The sequence below is a fragment of the Fusarium coffeatum genome, assembly GCF_003316985.1.
Source record: "Fusarium coffeatum strain FIESC_28 chromosome Unknown BRIP53273_contig_80, whole genome shotgun sequence".
Lineage (NCBI taxonomy): Eukaryota > Fungi > Ascomycota > Sordariomycetes > Hypocreales > Nectriaceae > Fusarium > Fusarium coffeatum.
Genome location: NW_022157876.1, coordinates 51521 through 75119, shown reverse-complemented (window position 1 = coordinate 75119; position 23599 = coordinate 51521). Strand labels below are relative to the sequence as shown.

Below are 23599 nucleotides of genomic sequence, written 5' to 3'. Positions count from 1 at the left end.
TTGGGGAGTCATGATGTGTGATAGACCCTAGGTCGGCTGACAAGCCATGTGATACCCTTAGCTTCAACCAAGCTCCCACCCATAGACCACCGAGATCTATTGCTCGACTTTAGCAGTCCATAGTTCACGGTCTGGCCCTGAACCACGAAGCGGCAAATAAAGTGCAACGCGTCTTTTGTGCATGTACGCGACGCGTACGAGGCTCAGCCAGCCTTATTCTGTATGGAAAGTGTGTGGCCATCTCCCCATAGTGTGCCAAGTTCATATGCTAACCCACAGACTAGGCAGTCACCGGGTCTATTCGGATTCGCCCTCTTGAGTGAGACATGAAAACCATGGAAAATAATGGAATGCTCTGTGCACAAAGTGGTGTAGTGTAGAGAAAGACGGTCAACACGGATGAGACTGCTCATTCACATTTGCCTCTCTGACATTGTGCGTATCATGTTGCAGCCTCTTCGAGAGACAACATTATTGAGCGGGCTTTGTAAATTCGACTCCTAGAACGCTGTCCATCCATGGCCCGACCTTTGCCGCCTGTGTGTCGGACATACCAGCTTGGGAAAGCTGTGCGCTCCAGCTGGAGACGTTGTAAATGGATGATGACGCGAGAGCTGACAAGTCACCTTCTGTCGTAGCAGATGATGCACCATCGGCTCTGAACCTCTCAATAACACCGTGTCTGGCTTCGAAGTGGACTTTGGTCTGTGATTATGTTAGCCTATTTGTCATATGTCTCTACAGGGCGTGACTCACATCAAAGTCCAGTTGCGGACGTTCCCGAGGGTCTTCAGCATATGGATAGTTCGAGAAGGTGAACTTTGGTGTTTGGCCATAGATCCAGTCCCGAGATTGCAACTCGCTGTAGCCCTTTCTGATGACATCCAGTTCAAGCATTTTGTCGCTGACTTCCTCTCGAACTTGAGCCTCGCCATACATGCGTGCGAACTCCTCTAGCACAGCAGCCTCGAAAGCAGCGTTCTCGATACCCACGTTTCGAACGGGGCTGCGGACGCTGTCAACGCCTCGAGTCTTGATGTAGGGCTCAGCAGGTGAGCGTAGCATGCCTGATATGTTCTTCAAGTTCGGGCTACGGAGGAGACAAGTTCCATGGTGGAGAGAGCGCAGGCGAGTGAGTTTGTAGGCGGACCCCGAGATCTTGTAGGTGCCGATGGGATCATTGGGGATATCCATGACAATATCATGTCGTTCATTGACCCGAGTGTTTGGCTTTCCAAGAGATGAGAGTGCCCTTACAATCATCTCTGCATGCTTGTTGCGATCAAATACAGCGGGAGGGCAAATAACACTGAAGTTGATATTCCCTTCATCGTGGAAAACAGCACCACCTCCAGAGCGACGACGCACGAGCTGCACTGGTCCACCAGTCCAACCTACACTTGCAGGATCATTACGGAACCGGTCAAGTCTTGGAAGGTTTATCTCCATCCATGGGTTCTGGTTGCGGCCAAAGACGATACAGGGATCGTTGGTGTAGAGGAAGAGGATTGTTGACTCGGGAGGGGTCTTCTGAAGGAGATGGTGCTCAACAGAGAGGTTGAGGAAAGGGTCCCGGGATTTTGAAGTATATATTTGGATCTTGTTGGATGTGTGAGATGCAGCATCTGTGAATTGACGTCTTGAGATGGTTGACAGTGAGGGAATAAGTCGTGATGCCCTCCTCGGAATTGAGTTTTGAAGGGGGGTTCTGAAGAGCATCACGATGACGGAGGAGCCAATGGCAGCTTCCAGTGTTGGAGGAGTATTAGCAATTAACAATTAGTAGCACAAATCAAAGAAAGACACAAATTCCTGCCAGAAACTCGGTGGTACCCAAGACAATTGGTAAGTTGTTGTTGAAGCTATCCAATTAGCAAACAGAGGAGAAAACAGACGTTCTCAGCCTTGCATGTTCCGGGAAACTCCAAGGACCCACCCTAGACTCGAAATAGGACACTGAAAGCGCCTGTAAATTTAGGGGCGGTTCAACGGACAGTAGCGGTCGGGTAGATTCCAATTCTGTCGCGGCAATCCCCAATCCAGTGACATTTCTGTGCCTTGCATCTGTGGAAAGTACCGATTCTCAGCGCGAGTCTCCTTGGCTAGGGATCGATTGATTGATAAACTCGATCGATGATCGCTTTTCCATGACGTTTTTTACGGTGGAGGGTTCCATGATGATGGGGACCCTGTTAGTGGAGTGTTAGGTATTTTTCTACAATGGATGTGCCCTGGAGTTACAGCGTCAGGGTGGGGATGATGAATTATCCAGACTTTTTCAATGTCTAGACCAAATATTTTTGAGTCACAGCAGCAACAGCCCGATGTCGCTGGATTAATGGTATATAAAAGTTATTCTAATTATCATTGTATTGATCAGTATTATCTTAAATCACATTGGCTACCAATTGGGATTAATTGCTTGCATAGACTTGTCTGACCAATTAGATCTGTACCAAAACATCTACCGAATTGCCCCTCCCCCGCGCTTCAATAAGAAGAGCAAGACAAAGAACACAGAAAGTAAAAAAACTGGTACCGACATCGGATAGGTCGATCTCCAGCCTCACAAGTTCTCGACTCCTTCCCTCTCCCTCGAAAACTAAACTCTCAACGGCCGCCATCTTTTTCTCCCGCTTCTTCATCTCCATAAACACCAAAACGCACCTACTTTTTGCTCCCCCTCTACACATACTTAACTTGGGCCCATCATGTCCAGCTTTGGACAGTTCTTCCGAGTGACGACGTAGGTTTTTACCCCTCCATACAGAGGGGCAGAAGTGCTAATAGATATCTTCTTGGTATTCAGTGCTGGCGAGTCGCACGGCAAATCAGTCTCGTGCATCATCGATAACTGCCCTCCCAACCTTGGCCTCACAGAGGCTGATATCCAGCCCCAGCTCAACCGTCGTCGACCAGGTCAATCAGCCATCACCACCCCCCGTAACGAGAAAGATCGCGTCACTATCCACTCTGGCACTGAAGATGGCATCACTCTTGGCACACCGATTCTCTTGACTGTTCCCAACGAGGATCAGCGACCAAAGGATTACGGCAACAAGACTATCGACCTCTACCCCCGTCCCAGCCATGCTGACTGGACTTACCTCGAGAAGTACGGCACCAAGGCCTCGTCTGGCGGTGGCCGCAGCTCTGCCCGTGAGACAATTGCTCGCGTGGCCGCTGGTGCTGTCGCTGAGAAGTGGCTCAAGGAGGCTTACGGCATTGAGATCGTTGCTTTCGTCACATCTGTTGGAAACATCAAGCTCTTCGGCGACACTGACTCCATGAGCGCTGACCCTGCTTTCCTCAGCTTGGCTGAGAGAATCACTCGCCAAGAGGTTGATGAGAACCTCCCCGTGCGATGTCCCGACGACGCCGCCGGCCGAGCTATGGAGTCGCGCATCGCTGAGCTGCGCGACGCTCATGACAGCACAGGCGGTACCGTCACCTGCGTTATCCGCAATGCACCCTCTGGTCTCGGCGAGCCCTGCTTCGACAAGCTACAGGCCACTCTCGCCCACGCCATGATGTCCATCCCCGCTGTCAAGGCTTTCGAGCTTGGCTCCGGTTTCCAAGGTGCCGAGATGACCGGCAGCAAGCACAACGACCCCTTCGTGCCCGCTCCCGCCCTCGACGCCGCCTCAGAGAAGACAGGCATCCCCCGCTCCAAGCTCCAAACCAAGACAAACCACTCCGGTGGTATCCAGGGCGGTATCAGCAACGGCATGCCCATCTTCTTCAGGGTTGGCTTCAAGCCCCCCGCCACCATCAGCCAGGACCAGACTACAGCACGCTACGATGCCCAAGGCGAGGGTGTCCTCGCCGCCAAGGGCCGACACGATCCTTGCGTTGTTCCTCGCGCTGTGCCCATTGTTGAGGGTATGGCTGCTTTGGTCATTGCTGATGCTATCATGGCTCAGCACGCGAGACAGATGGCCAACGACATTATCAAGCGATAAATGGACAGGCTGCTTTTTGAATACAAATGGGGAAAATATGGGAAAGGACCAGATACCAAGATAGAAGTCTGAAAAGACACGAAACACGTTTTTGCATGGCGATGGGTGATCTAGTTTCCGAATTAAATGTTAAATAGTAAATGAATGACATGAATGAAGACATGGACCTGTTGAAAATAGTGAGCGATACGGCTTGATGAGGTTTTATATCAAGACCTACATTTATGTTCAATCACTAGAGACGGTGCAGAGGGAAACCACCATTATTTCGTCAGAAGTATCAAAGATGTCTTTTCATAGAATTTCGCTATTCTCGTATATGAACAAGTGAGTGCCTGGCGCCATCATAACCTCGAAATTCGAATATCCCAAACGCCGTAATGTATCAACTCCCCTGGCGAACAATACGTCTATATATCGCGGGGGTAGTGGGTATCATGGCCCTTCTGAGACGCAAACTCCAAGTAAATCCCTTGCTCCTTTGTCCAATCCCCATATTCAATCTCTATTGTGTGCTTTTAAGTTTCTCCGTTTTCACATCGTGAGCTTTACTCGTCGCCTGACTGAAATACTCCTGTTTCACTCTCGGTCTCGGCGGTGGGTCTTCTCCTGGCCGAGTCTCCATCGCGAGCCATCGTCATATCCTTTTCGGCCTGTATCGCCTTCTCTCTTCGTTGTTCAACATCTTCGCGGCGAACGACCTTTCGCAGTCCTTCGCTTGCCTGGAGCAGGCCATCAATACTGATAGCATGCTCTGTCATCTGGTGACTGATATATGTGTAAATCCCGGCAGGTGTGTTGCATTGCAGCAGGTTTCCTTCGTTGAGCTTGAGTAGCGCGAGAGCTACTTGAAAAAGGAACGTACTGCCATCGTTGGTGCAGAGTACAACATCCCAAACGCGGAAAAGAGCCTCTGCGCTGAGGCAATCCGTAAACACGGACAAGAACCACTGGAAGGTCAACGCCTCCAGCTCAATCGACAAAGAGTCAAGGTGTGCTGAGAGCTTGGGTAGGACCTGTGCAACGTACTGTCGCAGCACTTGTTGATCTGCACGCGATGCCATAAGTGAGTGGTCGTAGTAGCCATGGGGAAGGATGTTCTCGATGATTGATGTCAGAACCCAGAAAGCATCTTCGGCTGACGGCATCATGAGTAACAAGTTGGCGGCGATCAAGTTCATGCCTTGGCAGTAGCCAACGTCCCTGTTGCGTCTGGAATACGCCAACAATACTTCGTTCAATTTCTTGACGCCCGGACCCTTGCGGAAGAAGATGTTGTCTGTCAATGTTCTGTTGATGTCCATCTGGATTTGACTGACAACAACAGCATCATCGTCCTCGCCATTTTGAGTAACCAGATCTTCATAATAGCCAGGAATGCGAAGAGCAGCGGCTCCAGAGCACTCGGACCAAACCTTGGCACGATAGGCAACAGGAATACCGCCCAGTACCAGGGTCTTGAACTCGTTCCATTTGGCTCGACCAACCTTGCCCTTGACACCGAGTCCTGACACTCCAATCATCTCACCATCGGCGACTCGAGTTTCGGGTAGAATCATGGCAGGTTGTTCGTAGCGAGCATCAGCAGCCGACTTGGCGGCAGCGATGGCCGCTTCACCCTCACGCTTACGCTCAGCGCGCACCTTGCGCAGAAAATCATTCCATCGTACCTCCTTGTCGCGTTGAAGAGCGTCGTGAACATCACTCAGTTGTCGAAGTAGCAACTTGACAGGTTCGGTATCGTCTTTAGCGAGCGCAATCGATGACTCTGACTGAGAGGGTTGCGAGGTCTCGCTGTCCACCGCTGTGGTTGTACTGGCCGACGGGATCAGGCCAGAGTTGGTTGAAACGATTGCTGGCTTAACAGGCTCTGTGGGGTACATCTCGGGTTCAGGCGTTTGAGCTCCTTCCATCACCTCTATCGACGGTATCGCTATACTCGGCGTATGGCTCAGTAGTTCCGTCGGGAAAGTCGCAATCTTCAGATAGTCCGTCCATCTTTTAGCTTTCCCCTCATCCGCATTGCGCTCCTCCATGCTGTTGATGCTCTCGGGACGACCGTCGCTCGATGTGCTTCCTTTAGGGCTAGGGACATCATCCAACACATTAGGTGAAATGCCAGCTCGGCCATTTGCCAGCATCTCTGTCGTGCGGCTGCCCTTGCGAATGTGTCGAGCGACTTGAGCTGCCTCTCGTTGTCGTTTCTTGCGTCGTTGGTCGTAAATGAAACCAAATCTGTCAGTTAGGTATTCACTGTTCGGAAAATTGTTGTAGATGTGTGTTAATGTTGGTGGCTGTGACTCGGGTGATCGAATGGCGTCCATCTCAACAGGCCCATAACTCTCTTGTCGTGATGATAAGTTGTCTGGGGGACTGCCTCGCATACTGCCCCATGGATCCTGTTCCTGCGCCCTGCCTGACCCTTGAGCAGATGGTCCTGGTGTCGCTTTACGCATCGCCATCAATGCCTTGGGACCGCCGGCGACTGATGCTGCACGAGCCTGACCCGCTCGACTGCTTGTGGTGGAGACACCGCGAAGAGAGCCTCCCCTAGTTGAGGTATTGCTCACAGCACGGCCTCGAGATTCAGCCTCACGAGTGCTAATAGCACCGCCTGCTACCAAGCGTAATGCCATGCTTGCAAGGGACGACGATCCTTTGCGCTCACTCGCTGCTCCTGACTGGATACTGGACGCTCGGCTTGGACTTCGGGTCGGCTGCGTTTCTGGGGGATTGAAGAGGTCGTCCTGCAGTGTTGGTCGTCGATCCATACTAGAGTGCGATCGTATCACAGTCGTAGGGTTGACTTCACTGTTCATGCTGTTGGTACGGGTACCCCGTTTTGCGGTTCCTGAGCCCCAAAGGTAATCTTTCCAGCCCTTGAGAGTACCTTTTCCGTTCTCGCCTGGTGTGCTGACAGATTGACTCGCAGCTCGAACAGTAGAGCTTTTGGCCGTTGTCTCGCCATGTGCGGTAACTCCCACTGTATCCTGCATCGCATCACTCATAAGGTCGCTCAGGCCGGTATCTTCCCTCCGGAGTCCCTTGCCGGCTGCGCGGAGCTCGGCCTCAACGGCCCGTAGCCGAGTCTCGAGATCCAGGTTAGAGAGACCGCATTCTCGAATAATTTTACGAAGAGCACGTTCTCTCTCGTCAGCCCGGCGGCGCATATTAGCTATCTGGGCATCTCGTTGAGCGAGGTCCTCGGAAATTTGTCTGATCAGCCCAACAGCGCCATGCCGTGATATTAACCGTTGAAGGTGCTCATCATCGGCGTTGTGTAACGAACCAGGCACCTTGCGTACTGGGTGGTCCTCTTCAAACAAGGCACTTCTTGCATTAGAGCTTCCAGTAAGATCGACGATTGAACTGCGCCCAGCTTCGGGCACCGTAGGCGGGGGGACGGGAGTGTCGTTGGGACCATCGTTTTGGTCGTCGAGGCTGTTATTACCGGGGCTATCAGGCGAGAAGCTGGGGAAGCTGGTGAGACTCTTGTCGCTGGCAGCGATACTACTAGCAGAGCTGACTGGTTGACTGGGTCGTTTTCGTCCGCGAGGGCCTCGGACAGTTGCGCTTCGGTTGCTTCTAGAGGAGCTTCGGTTGGAGGTGTGGGATACGTGAGAGGCGTGGGATGCGTAGGAAGCGCTGCTGTGCTGGGAGACGGACCGCTGGAGTGACGACATAGGGTCGTTCGCTTCCATGGCCGTCGCCATAGCTGAAGGATGGTAAGAATTTACTTGTCTGTCGACAAGAATATGGTCAGAGAGAGTTGAAGAGGAAAATGATAAGAGAAGGGAAGAGAGGAACTGGACTTGGTAGGTAGTAGGTAGACGAGCGAGCCCATCAATCAATCAATAATGAAGGGTGTGGGTGTGACAGATGAGGGTGTGCGATCGAAGGCAACCGAGGGGCTTGTATCAGGTACATGTACTTGATTGGGATGAAGATATCAACCGAACATTAGGTAGGTAGGTAAGATGCAGAGATATCCGTAGAATGGCCATGAAAGAGCTGGACTGTAGAAAGTATACCAATCAGATTAGATACCAATGTTTGATCTTTTTTTTCCCTCTTATTTGACAAGTCTTTGTCAATGTGTATAAAAGCAAGCATCAGGCCAACAATATGCATCTTAAGGTGCAGAGTACATGTACATGGACATGCCCAGCCAAGCAGCCTAAACCCAGCGTAATGGAAGTGCCAGTGATTTATGCCCTTCTAGATTGTCCGGGTGTCTTGCTCCTCCGCAAGATTGATTGGCTTCCAGGGTTGTTTTAGGGAGCATGAGCATGCGTTGGCCCACCGTCGCCCTACTGTCCGTCCATCCATCCGCTCCGCACCAACAGCCTGTCCTGCCCGTTACAGAACTGGAACCCAATTAAGGATGGAAGATGAAGTTTAACATCATGAGAACCTAAGAAAAAAAGACACGACGATCAATACATTCCTCCCTATTTCACAATGTAAGCTAAGAGAACAAATCATCCCTTAATTGCTGCACTAACATCAATCAACCTCTTATATCAAAAGCGTGCCTGGCGCCGTCTCCACGGTTGGGTCAGAAAGGTTTTCTTTATCAAAGCCCAAGGGGTACAACCGCCACAAACTTGTTATTTACGGTAACAACACGAAAGCTTTGACTGGATGGATCACTTACAAGCTCGTGCGCTGAGATAGATTTCATCTCCAGGGCCATCCCAGCTAGACTACGCCTGGCCAACAGCCCGAAGATTCCCGCACCCATTGCAATTCCAGAACCTGACATATGTCCCCTAACAATTTAGCCCATTACATTACCCCGGCCTAGGTCGAGCAAGGGTGATACTTTGACACTGTCTCAGCTATCAAGAGAAACAGATGCTTTTCTCTTCGTGAACCAACGCGTTTGAAATATGTGTCTCGTCGTCTGTCACGCGACACTCAAAGGCAAGGCTTGGTAAAGCTTTTCTCAGCTTCACATGTTATGTTGATCAACAAAAGCTTACGCTCTCATTACGGATAGATAGCATGCGTACAGAGTATATCTGACGTCGATGAGGCTGCAGCATGATCAGCGTGACTTCATCCTGCAGTCAATTTACCCGCGTTCACAAGGTACCCTTGAAGATTACCTCCCGTTAAGGACAAGTACCTGATACCAGCCGAAAGGCACGACACCACCACCCTTGTCAATGCTTCTTGTAATTAATTATGAATCGCGCACTTGAAACTTTGCTCATCTTCAATGACTTCTTATGCCATATATCCATACAATTCATGTATGCAGGAGGTACTTATAGTAATTACTCGTAATAAGACAACCCATTAACTCCGACCAATGCCAATCCCAATTGACAGCCCATGCCATGTTCATTCGTTAAAAACCTTTTTACCCCCCTTTCCTTTGATGGCCGTTCCCTGGCCTCTCGCTCCCTTGATCTAACAAAAATCAAAGTCATTATCAAAAACATTCCATGAACGCCTCGTTCAAAATATGCATACACTTCTCCCTCTGTCTTCTTTTGTACACTGCAATGCTCCCTTAAGCAAAGCTATCTTCCGCATTCCAACGGCTGCTTCTCATTGTCTCATTCTGCGCCGTTACGTCTTTGCATGGCGACGAAACCTCGCCAACGAGCGTCTCATCTGGCAACAAGCCCTCAGCAACCAGTGTCTGAAACACGGCGTCTTTGGCTAGAACCGTCTCTCGGTCGATGCCGAGCCCGTCCAGCTTTCGTAGTCTCTTGCAACTTGCCACAAATACAATTTGGTGTAGTCGCCTTCTTAGTTTAGTCATTTCATCCAGTCGACTGGAGTACAGCGCATCCCGTTCAACATCTGCATCAGGCAGCACAAATGGATCGACATATCCGCTGCGATCCATAGGTACCAACACTTGCATAGGTGCATAGAATCCGAGTGTGACGGGGTTATCTCTGAGATCAAGCTGGGTGAGGTGTGGGAACTCGATAAGTAACTCCGTCACCGCAGTTGAATCAGCAAGTCTGTTGCCTGCTACCAAAAGCTTCTTGAGTCGTGGGATGAATCGTAGTGGTTCCAGATCTCGAATTGCGTTGAAGTTGAGATTCAACGTTCGCAGGTTGGGCATCAGCTGGCCCAGGTTGTCCGGCAGCGCTTGAACGCCACAATTGGCAAGCTCAAGTAGTTGCAAATTGAGAAAGTCCACCGCAGGTTCGAAAGTGCCCAGGTAGTTTCCGGACAGGAACAGTTTCCGGACCTCGCAAGCTGAAGAGAGGAAACCGAGGTCGAGTGCTTTATCTGCCCGCTGCTCCCTGAGACTCAGGCTGTCTAACTTTCGAGCTCGGCTAAAGCCTGTCAACTCAGTGATGCGGTTGCGATCAATGTGCAAAGTGTGCAAGTTGGGCATGTTGGTAATGTCTAAGCACGTGAGTTCATTGTCGCTAAGCTCGAGTTGACGAAGCGTTTTGAAGGAGGAAGACACCGTAAACCCAGTGAGCTTGTTCTTGGAAAGTTTCAAACGTCCTAGGGCTGGTGCATGTTCCAAATTCCGGATTGATGATATTTGGTTACCTTCCAAGTCGATTTCGGTAAGGCGTTCCATCTTGACTCTTGCAAAATCAACTTCCTCGATTAAGTTGTTGCGAGCTCGAAGGGTGAGAAGGCCGTCATGGGTATCAAGACCATCAAGGCTGGTTATCCTGTTGTCATCCGCCCGAACGCTTCGCAAATGTACCAGACCTCTAAGCGCCGATAGACTCTTGACCTCGTTACCAGAGATGTCCACATACTGAAGGTTCATCAAGTGGTCCCAGGACGTTAATTCGGTTAGCATGTTCTGCGACACCTTGAGCTGCCGAACGCTGGAAGGTACACCGTCTAGGTGTCCGAGTGCGTTTTTGGAAGCATCAAGCGTCACCAGTTTGCCACAGAACTGGTCTAGCATATGCAGGCTTGTCAGGCGCTTTTCCTGAAGATCCAACTCCGCGATATCTTCCCAGTAAGGCTCATAAGGCTCTACCTCACTAAGCTTGTCCACGAGTTCTCTTATTGTCATGGACATGACCTTCTTAGAGCCATCACCCGTGGCCGCATGTCGACGGCCCATAACATAGCTAACCTCAAAGCCCATCGACTGATCTGCGTTATGGAAAGTAAATTCAGACAAGGGGCTGAGAGAATACTTCCCAACGTTTTGGCCGATCAGTACACTGTCATCTGGAGTCGGTTGGAAGAAGTTGTTGCCAGGCGTGTGGTTAACAACGAAGCTGAGGCTGGTCCGGCGCGCATCGGGTGTTTTATGGCTGACAACGCTGGTATCCCCAATGATACTGACTTGTCGTTGATCGTCGAATGGCATCTCGATGGTACTATCCTCATCTTGCTCATCAATGCGTGACACAGGACGAGGTACAAAGGCGGGTCCGCTTCGTGAAGAGGTATGATGGTGGCGGCTTGAACCATGCCCGCTGTTCTTAAGCGCTGACTTTCCAACATTTGCACAGCCTGGCGATTTCCTAGGCGAGGAACTGTTAGGGTGCAAGTTGGGAAGCTCTGGGTCATCTTCCAGGTTGTCCAAATCCTCTGCCAGCACCACATCTTGGATGACGGATGCTACAGGAGAGGAAAATGTGATGGTAAGGTTGCGCCTCTTGGTTGTCGTCGAGGGTGTGCTAGTAGTCTTGTCGTCGTTAAAGCTTTCTTCGCCTTCAATAGATTGATCCAGATAAAGCTCCGAATCTTCTAATACCCGTGCATCCAACTTCTCGAACTCTTCACGAGCCAGACTAGCCATATCTGGGCTCAGGTGTCCATTCGGAGACAAGGTCATAAAGCCTCTAGCAGATCGATTCTTGACTGATTTGGTAGGACTGACGGGTGATTGTGACTGGCTCGAGCTACGGGGAGCACTGGGCTTCTTCGCGCTATTCAGAACAAGATTCGCCATCTCCCTAGTCAAATCGACGGAAAGGTCTGGGATACTCGCAAAAGGATCGTCATCGCTGTCTGAAGGTAGGATGTTCATAGGTTGACGAGTGGGTGTTTCCTTCTTCTTGATCCAGATGTTGTTCTGCTTGTCAAGATACATACTACCCACTCGATCGGGAATGAGATGGGATACACTTTCAGGCATGATGGTCCTACGAGTCTCGGAGGCATGCGAGGAAGTCGTAGGATATGTCCTGTTAGTATCAACCCCAGATGATTGAGATCGTGCCGGGCTTCCAGATGAACCATCATGAGACGGACCTGCTGTCAGACGAATATTGGGCGGATCGCTGATGACCCCTTCTTCGGTGTTGTAAGACACATCGGGCTGGCTACGTTGAGATCCCTCAATCTGGCGTTCAACTTCTTGATCAGCCAGGATTGCCTCCTTCACTAGACCCATAGATCGCATGGACAACGTAATAAGATCGCCCATGTCACTGATCTCTTGGTACTTCTTGAGTCGCTTGATAAGTTCTGGGTCCTCTTGATATTGGGGGACCCTGGACATCGGTTTACCCTCACGACTGGGAGGGCGAGATAAAGGCTCATTTGTAGACTCCTGATAAGAGTCGTCAGCATCGTCGACTTCAGGCGTAGCATTCTCCGCCTCTGATTCCTCGACACTTGACAAGCCTGGCTGTCTGACTTGATTTCGGATCATAGCCATGATCTGCGCCGCTTGGTTGACGAAGTCCTGGGTCATAATCGAAGGTTTCCGATCCACTTCACTATGGTCTTCTGTGGCAGTACCTGGCATCTCCTGTTGCAGGGCCCGAACGGATGAGTGCTTCAACAGATCGTTGATATCGTCGGCCTCAGAGTCCAGAGTCATGTTTGGATCAGTGCGCAGCGATGACCTACGGCTAGCCGCAGGGCTGTGCGGGTGCAGAATTGTTCGCATCGCCAGAACACTCGGGTGAGCGAGCTGGTAGTCCCCGGGTCGGGCATCCTTACGTTTCCTTCCCATTATGGACTGCATATCGCGGCTTGCAGATTCTACACCCTCGAGAAGAAACTCGCGACCGAAAGCAATGTCAGCCCGGTGGAGCGTGCGTCGACGCTTCGGGGTTGGGTCCTTGGACGGAGACGTTCGAGGTCTCTTACCCTCTGATCCGCTATCGCGTTTGGGGGTGTTGCCATTGCCAGGTGCTCCCATGGCTAGGTTCAAAGCTTTGCTGCGGATCTGACTTGAGCCGGATGCTGTCTTTTGATGCTTGCTCGTGGATGAAGATGTTGACTTGTTACGGCGTCGGCCAATTTGGAGTTCCGGATGCTCAGCAGGCGACGAGGGTCGTTCCGGACTTTGTAAAACTGGTTCGGGGGATTGGGGGGCTGACGTTTGAGGAGCATCATTTTCTTTATCAGAATAAGCTGCGTCACCTTGAGTAGCGTAGGAGATTTCCTCGCTGAATTCATACCCTTCAAGATCGCCAAGACCGAAACGGCTGAAGAACTTGCCAGGACCATGATTAGGGGCCAGTGTAGGCAAAGACGGGCTAGACATAACTTCAGAGCGTTCGTGAACGGTGGAGTCGAACTGACTATGCGGACCAGGAGATCCGAGCGACTGGCGGGACGGTGTACCAGACATGCCTTCCTCAAACTGACTAAGACGTCGAAGAAGTGTTTGGTTGGTAAATGTATCGTAAGGGCCGAAAAGTTTAAGGGGGCTTCCAGCGGATGGCGCACTTCGGCCAGAAGAGATCTCCTTTTTGTCGGGGCTGGGAAATGGAGCCCGTGGAAGAGCCGGGCTGATGTTGAAGTAGTCCGATTGATAAGGATTGGTAGCTTCTGTTCGGATAGAGGGATATTGTTTGGGAGTACTAGCCTGCAGAGACTCCTCGGCAAGCATACCGCTTGTATCAACATTCAAACCGGGGCTGAGGTCTCTGAAGCGAAAAGAGCCGTCCCCAGATCGACCTCCCCTTTGGGTGTTCAGGAATCCTCCTCGAGTGCCGTACTCCTCGGTGTCCTCGACGTTATCGGAGGGGCCTGGGCTGTGGCTATCGAAACCCGTTCTTGGATCAACGTTAGGATCAAGAAGCATCTGATTAATACGCAGCGCTTCAAGTTTGTTTTTTAGTTTGTCCGCCGGCAGCTCAATGGGTGCAAAATCCATGTTGCCCTCCTTGTCGCTTTGTCTTCCAATAAGAATCGGACTGAAATCTTCATTGCGAACCACGCTTTGTCCACTAACCTTTCGCGAGGTGTCATTGGCATCCGAGGGAGCGCTTAAGCAGCTTTCGTCGCGATAAATCTGGTCTCGCGGTCTCGAAGGAGTTTCTTCATCCCGTGGGCTGCATAGAATAGAGCCCATAGAATCTTCCACATTAAGCTTATACTTGATCTCTCGTTGCGTTCTTCTAGGGCTCGGGCTGGGTGTAACGTCGTTCGGGTACATAGGCTCCTGGTCGTCGAATTCATCCAGTTCATCGAGTGGGTCTAGGTCGGGCTCGAGGTCGTTACTCATGATGCGCGAGGGGTATGAAGGTGGACTAGACGGCATCATAGAGGACTCCTGGCGCTGCTCGTGGTCGGCATCGTCGCCCGACGGTGTAGGTGGCTTGAACATGTCTTGTAGACCGGTCGCAGCTGAGCAAAACAGGTCGCGCTGTTCGCCATACTCGACGTCACCATACACCAATCTTCTCTTCCACTCTGGTGTATCTTGTTGCCTACCAGGAGAGGATTTGTGTTGGATAGTGTTGTGGACAACTGAAGCACTCGTGGAGGCAGAGACAGATCTACTGGCGAAAGTTCCACGCGCCGGTTTAAAATCTCCTGATGACTGCTTGTTTCGATGGCTCGAGATGTTGATACCATTCGGCGTTCGCTCGCTGAGGATATTGAAGCTTGAATCGCGGGCGGTTGATAATTGGGGCCGTGTGCCTATCGTTCTACGCGGTATCCGGCTCGGGGTCCCTCTAAGTTTGGGCTTGGGCTCTTCGGCGTCTTTCAGGGGAGGAAGTTGAATGGCAGATGAATCAGAACCGGGCTGGGAAACCCAGTCCTCAGATAGAGAGTCCAGCCAAGCGTGCTCCATGGCGTCGCTTTACAACCGGAAATCAACGTGTAAAAAAAGTCAATGCGAAGCCATGAACTAAACAAAATTATATTGCGACGGCGGATGGTGGGGTCGCAAAGGAGGTGTGAATGCGATACGTGTGTGTAGAAGAACGGAAGGGAGGTATTGTGTATGCTGAAGTGAAAATGTATTAAATCAGTGGTAAGAAGTAGGTTTTTGAGAGATAGACATGAAGTCACAACAAAAACATTAAACAAACAGAAGCATGGGGAAATCGAGATCGTGAGGCGGATGTTTTGCGCGTATCCTTGAACTCGAGGTTCGGAATAAACAAGACTAGGGTCCTGGTTCTGGTTAGGCCTGTTGCTGTGTCAACACGATCACCCCTGCGAGAATCACGTGTCGACGCTATGATTCTGGATCTTGGATCTTTGTTCAAATACCAGTTTTAAGGTAGCGGAGATATAACCCCTGCGACACGACAGAAAATTCACTATCTCTTTAATGTGACTTCAGATGTCTCCTGGAGTTCCGTGTTGAAAGCCCATGATCTATCATAATGAACATTTGACGACGTGGTAAGGCTTTTCTAAGCCTGATTACTAAAGGAGTCGTTCAATAGATAGGCAGTCCACAGCATCTAGTTCCCAGCTGTAATTATCTATAGTTGTGATCAGTGGAAAAGAACACCATTGAAAGAAAGGCATTGAATTGTTCTATCAGATACCCTAGATGAATCATGGTTCTTGTCTGCAGAGTCATGACGTGCAGCAAGCACTTTACGCGACGTCACGTGATATGGCGCGGGGCGCGTCTCCCGGGTGATTGTGCATGCCGATTCACAATTAACGTTCAGCGGCACCCTGGACTTGTGTACCATGAAAGTGGTATTGATCCATGTATGCTAAAATTGAAGACAAGTCTTTACGACGCGGAGGGCGAAACCCTCCAACATCAAAGTTATGACCAAACAGTGTGTTGACCCTCTAGCGGACGAGCTCGCACTCGATTGGGGAGACGGTACGATATACTGCGAAGCGACTTGTGACCCCGAGGATGTCTATTACGAAGGATCAGACGACGAAGATTACGAAAGCTCCGCTGTCCGAAAGATTCGATACGAAGCAGCAGGCCAGCGATTTCTTGATGGCAAGACGCCACTCATTTTGACTGCAATACTGAAAGGCCCCTTCGAGCCAAACGAAACAAACTGGGTGAATCCTTGGCGGTCGAAGCACCGTACAGCTGAGGCTTCTGCAAGAATAAGGACATCCCCTGGGAAGCTGTCAAGGTCAGCAAAGGTCAAGCGAAAGTCAACAATACCAGAAACCGTCCGTCAGCCCCACGATAGTCTGGAATGCCACCTCCCGAGCCCCGAAAGCCTAAACCAGACATCTGAGACTGAACCGCATCCTTACCTAGAACAAGATGAACTGGTTAAGGTCCAGCAATGGAGGGATTCTGTGAAGTTCGGAGAGGAACAAAAGGATCGATTCTGGGCGTCAACCCCACAAACATCAGCATCCGAGAGAAAGAGAAAAGCAAATGGTTCTTCCTGGTTGAAACTTTTGACGAATAAGCGTCAACGAACAGATGTTATGGAGTCGGGTTCTGTCGACACTCCCATCCGGCCGAAACCTCAACTTCCAAGTTCAGCTGCCCACGCGAAAAACGCTTCTTTTACGAGTGCCCCCGGCCACTTGCCATCTTCGGCCGTTACAGCAGAACGATATATCTCAAACGTCCAGGAAGAGGCTTCAGAGGATGAGCTATCTCGTGATGATGCTGAATCAGACCAAGCTCCCGCGGACTCGTCATCACCCTTGTCGCACTTACAGTACACTCCGGTCCTGGACCCAGAAGTCAATTTCGTGTCACAAAGCACGTCTGGCCAACAAACACCGAGCAAGGCTCCTATATCCCGACAGCAGCTCATCTCTAGGCAATCTGCCCTAGAGCCACAGAATACTGCAAAGAACATTCTTGCCATTAGCCCAGCTTTTGAGACACAGGAAGATGAAAGCTTCTGCTTCAAAATGCGGCAAAAGCTCAATCAGGACAACAACGCTACGCCGGACGAAGATGAATCTATGGCAGAAGGTGCTGAAGACACTTGGTCTGGCCTTTCTTCTCACGACCAGTATATGGATAGTATCGTTTCTATCTCGGACTTGAAGGCCAGTACCCCAACAGAGGAGCTTGTTGATCCACAGACCTCAAATTTGCCGGTGGATACAGCTATGTCCGGCACCGCAAATTTATCCTCATCGTCATCATCGGTTTCCAGTAAAGAGCTCGACGAGCCAAAGCTCCCTGAGGAAGTCACACATAGCACTATCGATATTGCCAACAAGCCACCTTCTGTCACTGAGCCTACAGTTTCTGAATTTGAGCTTTCTAAAAAGTCTCCTCGAAGCTCGACAACATCGCCTGTAGGAACTTGTGCTCAAGAAACGCTCGACGAAGCTCAGAGAGGCGATGAGGTCCATGATGTAGATATGCAAGAAACAACGGAGGTTTCGGTAAAGACCATTGCTCCAGAACCACATGGCGCAGCTCAGCAGGATAGTGAAGCTCAAGCTATGGATATTCAAATGACACCGAGAGAAAGAGACAACCCGACTGCGATTGATGGTCCCGGAGGCAGTGAAACTGAATCAGCAGATGATTCTGATGAAGATGCCGAGGGCGAGGAGGCTAGTGAGGAAGACACCCTAGAGGCCAAACCACCATCAGTAACTTCCGACAACACGCCGCAAATCGTGATTATACAAGAAGCAGAGACAACACCGTCTGGAACATTGGAACATGGAGAATCAGATTCCCAATCTGTTCCTGCATCTTTTCCACAACAGACATCGTCAAGCAGAAGAAATATTACCTTGGCAGGTCCAGCCTCCAGTCCCGTGAGGGTCTCTGAGAAGGAAGCAGGAGCGAGATCGACCCAATCGACACCCGGGATGGCAAACAGCCGTCAAATTTTCAACTTCAGTCAGTCATGGAATCACGACGCTTCTCCAACTATTGTTAATACTCCCATGTATGAGCAATCTTTAAAACAGCGGCCAAGCCCGTCGCACTTGAAAGAAGATGCCACAATATCCTTCTCTCAACAAAGCCCATGGGTAGCAAACAAATTTTCTCAGTATGCTACACTCTCTCCTGGTTCTTTGCTCGTAAGAGACACAGAATCAGTGCAAACGGGAACTCGTCACGCTATCATTCCAGCTAGTCCAGTAGAGCAAACGCCTTGGACAGATGAGACGGCGGAACTGCCTGTCGACCCTCCGCAGCGTACACCTATTGTTGAAAAGGGGGATCAGCAGGTGTCACATGAGTCCACCACACCAGTGGTCGAGACTGAAGCTGACGCAGGGGTTCACGAGGAGTATATAGCAGCGACTCCCGCTGAGGCAGCAACGCCTGAGCCTCAATTCTCAGTAAGATCATTCGCGTCTTTCGGGATGTTTTCTCCAGAGCGTAAGGCTCAGCAAGCTAAGCGCGCCGCTTGGAGGAAGTCGGAGTCTGGCCTCCCTAGCACGCAAGCCATCTTGGCTTCCGCGACCAAGAATCCTTGGGAAAGCAATACTTCTGAGCGTCGTGTCTCTTTTGCACCTTTGCCTGATATGCAAGGCCCAGAATCGAGCATGCCTGCAACGCCGTGCCCTTCTCTTTCCAGACGTCAGGGCTCTCCGCCACCCGATACCCCTACGTCTGAACTACCTACATCAGAAGGCGACAAGTTTCAGAAGCACTTCAATGCCGTCGCGCGGGGACCTATCATACGTCGCCATCACCTTCTCTTGCCATCAGAGTCCCAGCGCACTGTCGGTAGCCCCTTGCCGGATGCAATGGCAGATGCGTTCCTTTCAGCTGATCAGCTACGACAACAAAATACTCTCAACGGTCCTGCTAAGAGCGATCGTGAGTCGGACGAGTCGCAAGATCCCTTTGACATGGTCGCGGACATCATGCGTGAGGAATTCGACCAAGATAGTAGTATGGATGTCACGATACAATCACCTGTCAAAACTCAGGGGCAACAGAGTCCATGGTAGTGGCATCACTACGATTCTACAAATCTTTTGGGTGCTTTTCACGTGCCTAATCATTATGTACATAAGCATGAAAGGACTTTTTATCATTTACACGGCGTTTGTGCTGAGCGTCTGCCAGCTCGGATCATGACAGGAGTTTAAGGGGTCAAAGGAGCATGGAAAGCATAAGCACATGGTCAGGTCAATACGGGTCAAATTTCGGTGGTGGTTGTCTCATTTTGGCGTACGGCAGGTAGATACCTCAGCATAACAATATTCAATGCAAAATCGCATTTAGAAACTGATTACAAGGTTGAGTGATGAGTATTGACAAAAGTCAGCAGCTCGAGCAAGGGCAAAGTAAGTTCCTATGCAAATAACCAAGCTGAGTCACCGTAGTCAACTTTCTTAATCTGCGTACCTATACATAGACTAATAAGTACCGGATGCCTATTGTTTTAACCACGTGCAACGACTAACATTCCCGGTCCCGATCCTTGACAATGAGCAGGTAACTTTGCTTGAAACCAATTTCCGAAGCGTACGATTTTGACACCGCTTGTTCTCGACCATAATCATGACGAAGAAGCAAAGAACCTTATTCTCATACTGGCCGGTTTCAGAGAAATGTGCATAATGTAAGGCATGTAACGCTGTCTCCCTACATCAGTGACTATCGCCCATGAGCTCACGGTCCCGGAGCTGATTCGCTGGGATACCACGCCAGCCCACGGATCTATAAGCGATCTTACGAATGTATTTAGAGGCTTTTATTAGTGATGGTGATTAATTCCGCTTCGTTGGTTTTCGGCTACTTTGAAGCCCTGGATACACGCCCCCGCAGGCGCAGTCGTGCCTGGAACGACCACATGGGTACAAGAAAAGCTCTTTATGGATGATTTAGTAAGTAGATCGTCTGTCTTCGATCGGAGCGTACGGTGAGGCAACGAGCTTTGTCCCTGTTCGGGGTCGGGGTCGGAGAGGATTCCGGCGGGTAGGCTAGAAGCATCAGAGAACGTGTCGCAGGATTCCTTGATCGTAATCTTAAGATTGACTCCAACAGGGGGCATTCAAGATTGTTTTGTTTTACTTTGTTTTGCTTTGCTTCTGGTGAGAATATACTTCCTTGCCAGAGAGCTGTTGGGATATCAGAGAGTGACAGCGGCGGAATCGGGGTGGAGAACTTGACCGTCCAGTCCGGTCCCAGGAAGACAGGCCTGCTTCGGGAGAGAGATCTTATTAGTCGGATCTGAGAGGCTGCAATTCTGGTTGTGATCCCAATTTTCTGGGAAGTTAGGGCTGTCGTCTCTTGTCTCTTGTCTGCGATCAGCTTGGCAAAGAAGACCGACCCATCGTCCAAGAGTCATATGACTGCGGAGTTTTTGGATTTGTGGATTGTATCCATCGTTTTCTGGTTTCTCAATGCCGAATATGGCAAGATAGAATACCAAAAGGCGGGAATCTTGACTCTGACCAAGGCCAAGTTCAGGTGGTCTACTCTGCATCTCGAGGTAGAGATTCACCCTCGACCGGATCTTTATCCGGTCAAGACGGCTAAAGCCTGCATTGATAGCATCCATCAGATAATCCTTCCTCGGGAATCACAAGGGAAGCACACGACATGTCGCGCTGATCGACCAGTTTACGTCCACAGTCCCTCTCGCTGGTCCCCTTCCCCTGAATCCGCCCTGAGCCAAACGATAAGAGCATGTCTCACTTGAGACAGCCTGTCACTTTCGAAAACATCTGAGGGTGTGCATGTCACCGTGTCTTTGTTTGACGAGATGTCGAGTCCGGGGGAGGTGTTGAACTTTGGAACGTCATGGAACGTGAAGTCGAGGCACGTTGTTGCAAGACGAGCCACGATTGGCCGGAGAGAGATCTGCGACATTGACTTTTTGGCGAGATAGACATGGAACAAAGAGTCTGGCTAGAAGATGGGGTAGATCGGCAGGCTTGATGATTGGACAATTGAGGTAGGGATTGTTGGAGCATACCATGGAAGATGTCTTGATAGCTGTTGATGGTGTTGAGGAGAGCTACTTTGGCGGGATGGGACGTGCCGTGGTAGAAGAAGCTACTGCACTTTGAAGGTGGAGAGATACGGACAAATAGTTTCAACTTGCTGAGCGCACGAGATGAATTGGAAGGAAATAGTTCGAGCCTGGAACTTTACTCTTGATTTTGTTGATCTATACTTCGTCCGGACCACTGGGTACCTAGGCTAGACTATCGCCAACCCGTGAATGTGTAGGGTAACTCCATGTCCTGCGCCTCATCGGATCAAGGGCTCATAGCAATTCCACCGATCAGAGTTTGCAGAATTGATATCCATCAATTTATGTCGCAACGTTGATAGCCGCGTTGCGCAGCATTAAAACAAGCCTGCAGTCATGAATCTGTGGTTCTTGTTGCGGACCAATGCATATCAGCGGAGCTATCATGACAACGATCAACTGCACTGCACCAACATGGTCTAACAACACACCCCTCGAAGGGAACATGAGAATATGTTTACACGAATAAGCCATTCCAGGGGAATACTCACAAGCTCAAGCCCAAGTTCAACTCAAAAACCATAATTTCGACGCACGGCAGGGCTTGGGCCATTCATGGGAGCCTCTGAGAAAACGTGTCTCGGAGAGTTTCATTGTGTCATCAGAAACATTAGATGATGAGCTGGCTAATGATGATGGTTGTGGAATGAGACGGACGACTGAAGAGGCTGGACGTGGCAGCGAGACCTCTACTGGTCGCAGTCAATATGTCGTGTAATTTGTAAGCCCAGACCGGGTCTCTTCTGCCAATGCCGAAGCATGTGTCTCCCCAGTTTCTTAAAAGCCACGAGATATGATACTCCTCTGCCGAGTCGCTGGGGTCTTTCGACTTGGCAAATCCGGGGTCGGAGGATGATCTGCGATTGGAAATCGCACTGTTTGCGCGCAAGTCACCTGGCGTGATTGCATTTTCAACACCATCATGAATGAATTGGAAGATGTCATGATCTTGGGGAAAGGCGTCACATGATGCTTTTCAAAATTCCACCAAAGAGAGCTCCTACACTAAACGGAATCGAGACTCTTTTTGACAAGCATACATGTGAGTAGTCGGGTTCAAACAATATTGCGAGTGTCATCATATCGGTTGATTCAGGTTGACGGTGGTTCGTCTATTAGGGTTGACATTGGATGATACAAACGGAGATGTCCACGACATTGTTTTGTATCTCGATGATCAAAAGCAACCATCTGTATCTTACATACATGAAACGTTGCTACAGTACAATAGAGAACTGTTGTTGCTCGACACGTAAACATTCTATTCAGAAACTCCAGTTCTTCAAGTGCCGTAACGCCATGTTCTCCGTATGCAAATCAAACGGGTCTGAGACCTTACGCTACGTCACTCTAGTCAAAGCCTCAGCACTTCATCTTCATTATTATTCCCTATAATAAATGCTCGACATTAGATCGTCATGGATAACTTAGCTCAAAACATAGTTTGTGGCCTCGTCAAAGCGAGCGGAAATAATTCAATTACCAAAGTCAATTTGTCCAATCATATGACCCAATTGCTAACATGAACCATCAAGCAAGCAAGTGTCCCATGTAAAAGAAGCGTGGATCGCCTTGACGGGGCCGTTTAGTATTGTACAGTATAGGTAGGTATTATTAGGCAAGCGAAAGAGGGAGGGTCAGCGTGATCAAACGGAAAATCAAACTGAAATGGCAGGGGAAAATGACAAAAGAATGACCCATACATGATCCTGATCCCAGTGGAACAGAGCCACGGGGTCCGCCAAGAGACCGACAGAATACGTCAGCTTCGTGTTCAAACTTTTTGCTGTTGTACTGAATTAGCAACAGCCCACGTTGGGGAATAACTGTTCTGTTACTTACAGAGTAGATGTCCTAGAAATAGAACAACTAGACTTATGTGGAACAGACCTCTTATCAGCCATTGACCTTTTACCAGCAACACATGTGCCTGGCACCATGTGGGCACAAGTGCAAGATTTATTCTTTCACTCGCGACAGGGTCAAACTAACAAAAACCATCCACTTACTTCCACTCTCTGGCAGCAACGGGTACAGCGGGTCTCATTTTTAGAGGATTGCCTAAAACATCGTGAGAGTCAAGAGTGCCCAATTGGGATCCATAATGATAAGGTCATGCATGGGGGATCTGACGCTTTACGCATATCTGCGGAGCGGTATTCCATAGCGGGACCAGACTATGTTACTGTTTGATGCAACGACTTATGTACTATGTATGTATGTACACTATGCAAGTTAAGTGCAAAAGTCTGTCTGTCTTGCTGTAGTGTAGTGGTTGATAATCGATGCAGATAATACTGGACAGCGCAGATCGGATAAGCATAGGTACCTACCTAGTGTTGTAGACAAGATTGAATTCACTTTTAGAGACTGGAAACATTCCTGAGGCGTCTTGGTTGAGTTCAGCCTCTGTTCAGGTACAGAGTACAGTACAGTCAGGCACTTGATCATTCTTCAATAGAATAGGATTCAATCGGATGTTTCTTTCTTCCTAGTTCCCGTCTGATGCTGACATCAAGGTCCCCTAGAATTTCACCTTCGAGAAGCCAGCCCAGCCCGGTTATCTCG

General features: G+C 49.9%; 5 protein-coding genes across 5 annotated transcripts; 2 read left to right on the top strand and 3 right to left on the bottom strand.

Annotated features, from left to right (window-relative positions):
• Positions 1-471: 471 nt before the first annotated feature.
• On the bottom strand, positions 472-1719 carry FIESC28_03841 (uncharacterized protein; the record flags this gene model as incomplete). The annotated part of the gene is made up of 2 exons (XM_031157990.1): positions 472-705; positions 757-1719. The coding sequence occupies 2 exons, from the start codon at positions 1717-1719 to the stop codon at positions 472-474; spliced, it is 1197 nt and encodes a 398-aa protein (XP_031017956.1).
• A 992-nt stretch (positions 1720-2711) lies between these two features.
• On the top strand, positions 2712-3962 carry FIESC28_03840 (uncharacterized protein; the record flags this gene model as incomplete). The annotated part of the gene is made up of 2 exons (XM_031157989.1): positions 2712-2746; positions 2810-3962. The coding sequence occupies 2 exons, from the start codon at positions 2712-2714 to the stop codon at positions 3960-3962; spliced, it is 1188 nt and encodes a 395-aa protein (XP_031017955.1).
• A 548-nt stretch (positions 3963-4510) lies between these two features.
• On the bottom strand, positions 4511-7675 carry FIESC28_03839 (uncharacterized protein; the record flags this gene model as incomplete). The annotated part of the gene is made up of 1 exon (XM_031157988.1): positions 4511-7675. The coding sequence occupies one exon, from the start codon at positions 7673-7675 to the stop codon at positions 4511-4513; it is 3165 nt and encodes a 1054-aa protein (XP_031017954.1).
• Positions 7676-9483: 1808 nt separating this feature from the next.
• FIESC28_03838 (uncharacterized protein) lies at positions 9484-14955 on the bottom strand (the record flags this gene model as incomplete). The annotated part of the gene is made up of 1 exon (XM_031157987.1): positions 9484-14955. The coding sequence occupies one exon, from the start codon at positions 14953-14955 to the stop codon at positions 9484-9486; it is 5472 nt and encodes a 1823-aa protein (XP_031017953.1).
• A 944-nt stretch (positions 14956-15899) lies between these two features.
• FIESC28_03837 (uncharacterized protein) lies at positions 15900-18995 on the top strand (the record flags this gene model as incomplete). The annotated part of the gene is made up of 1 exon (XM_031157986.1): positions 15900-18995. The coding sequence occupies one exon, from the start codon at positions 15900-15902 to the stop codon at positions 18993-18995; it is 3096 nt and encodes a 1031-aa protein (XP_031017952.1).
• Between the last annotated feature and the right edge of the window lie 4604 nt (positions 18996-23599).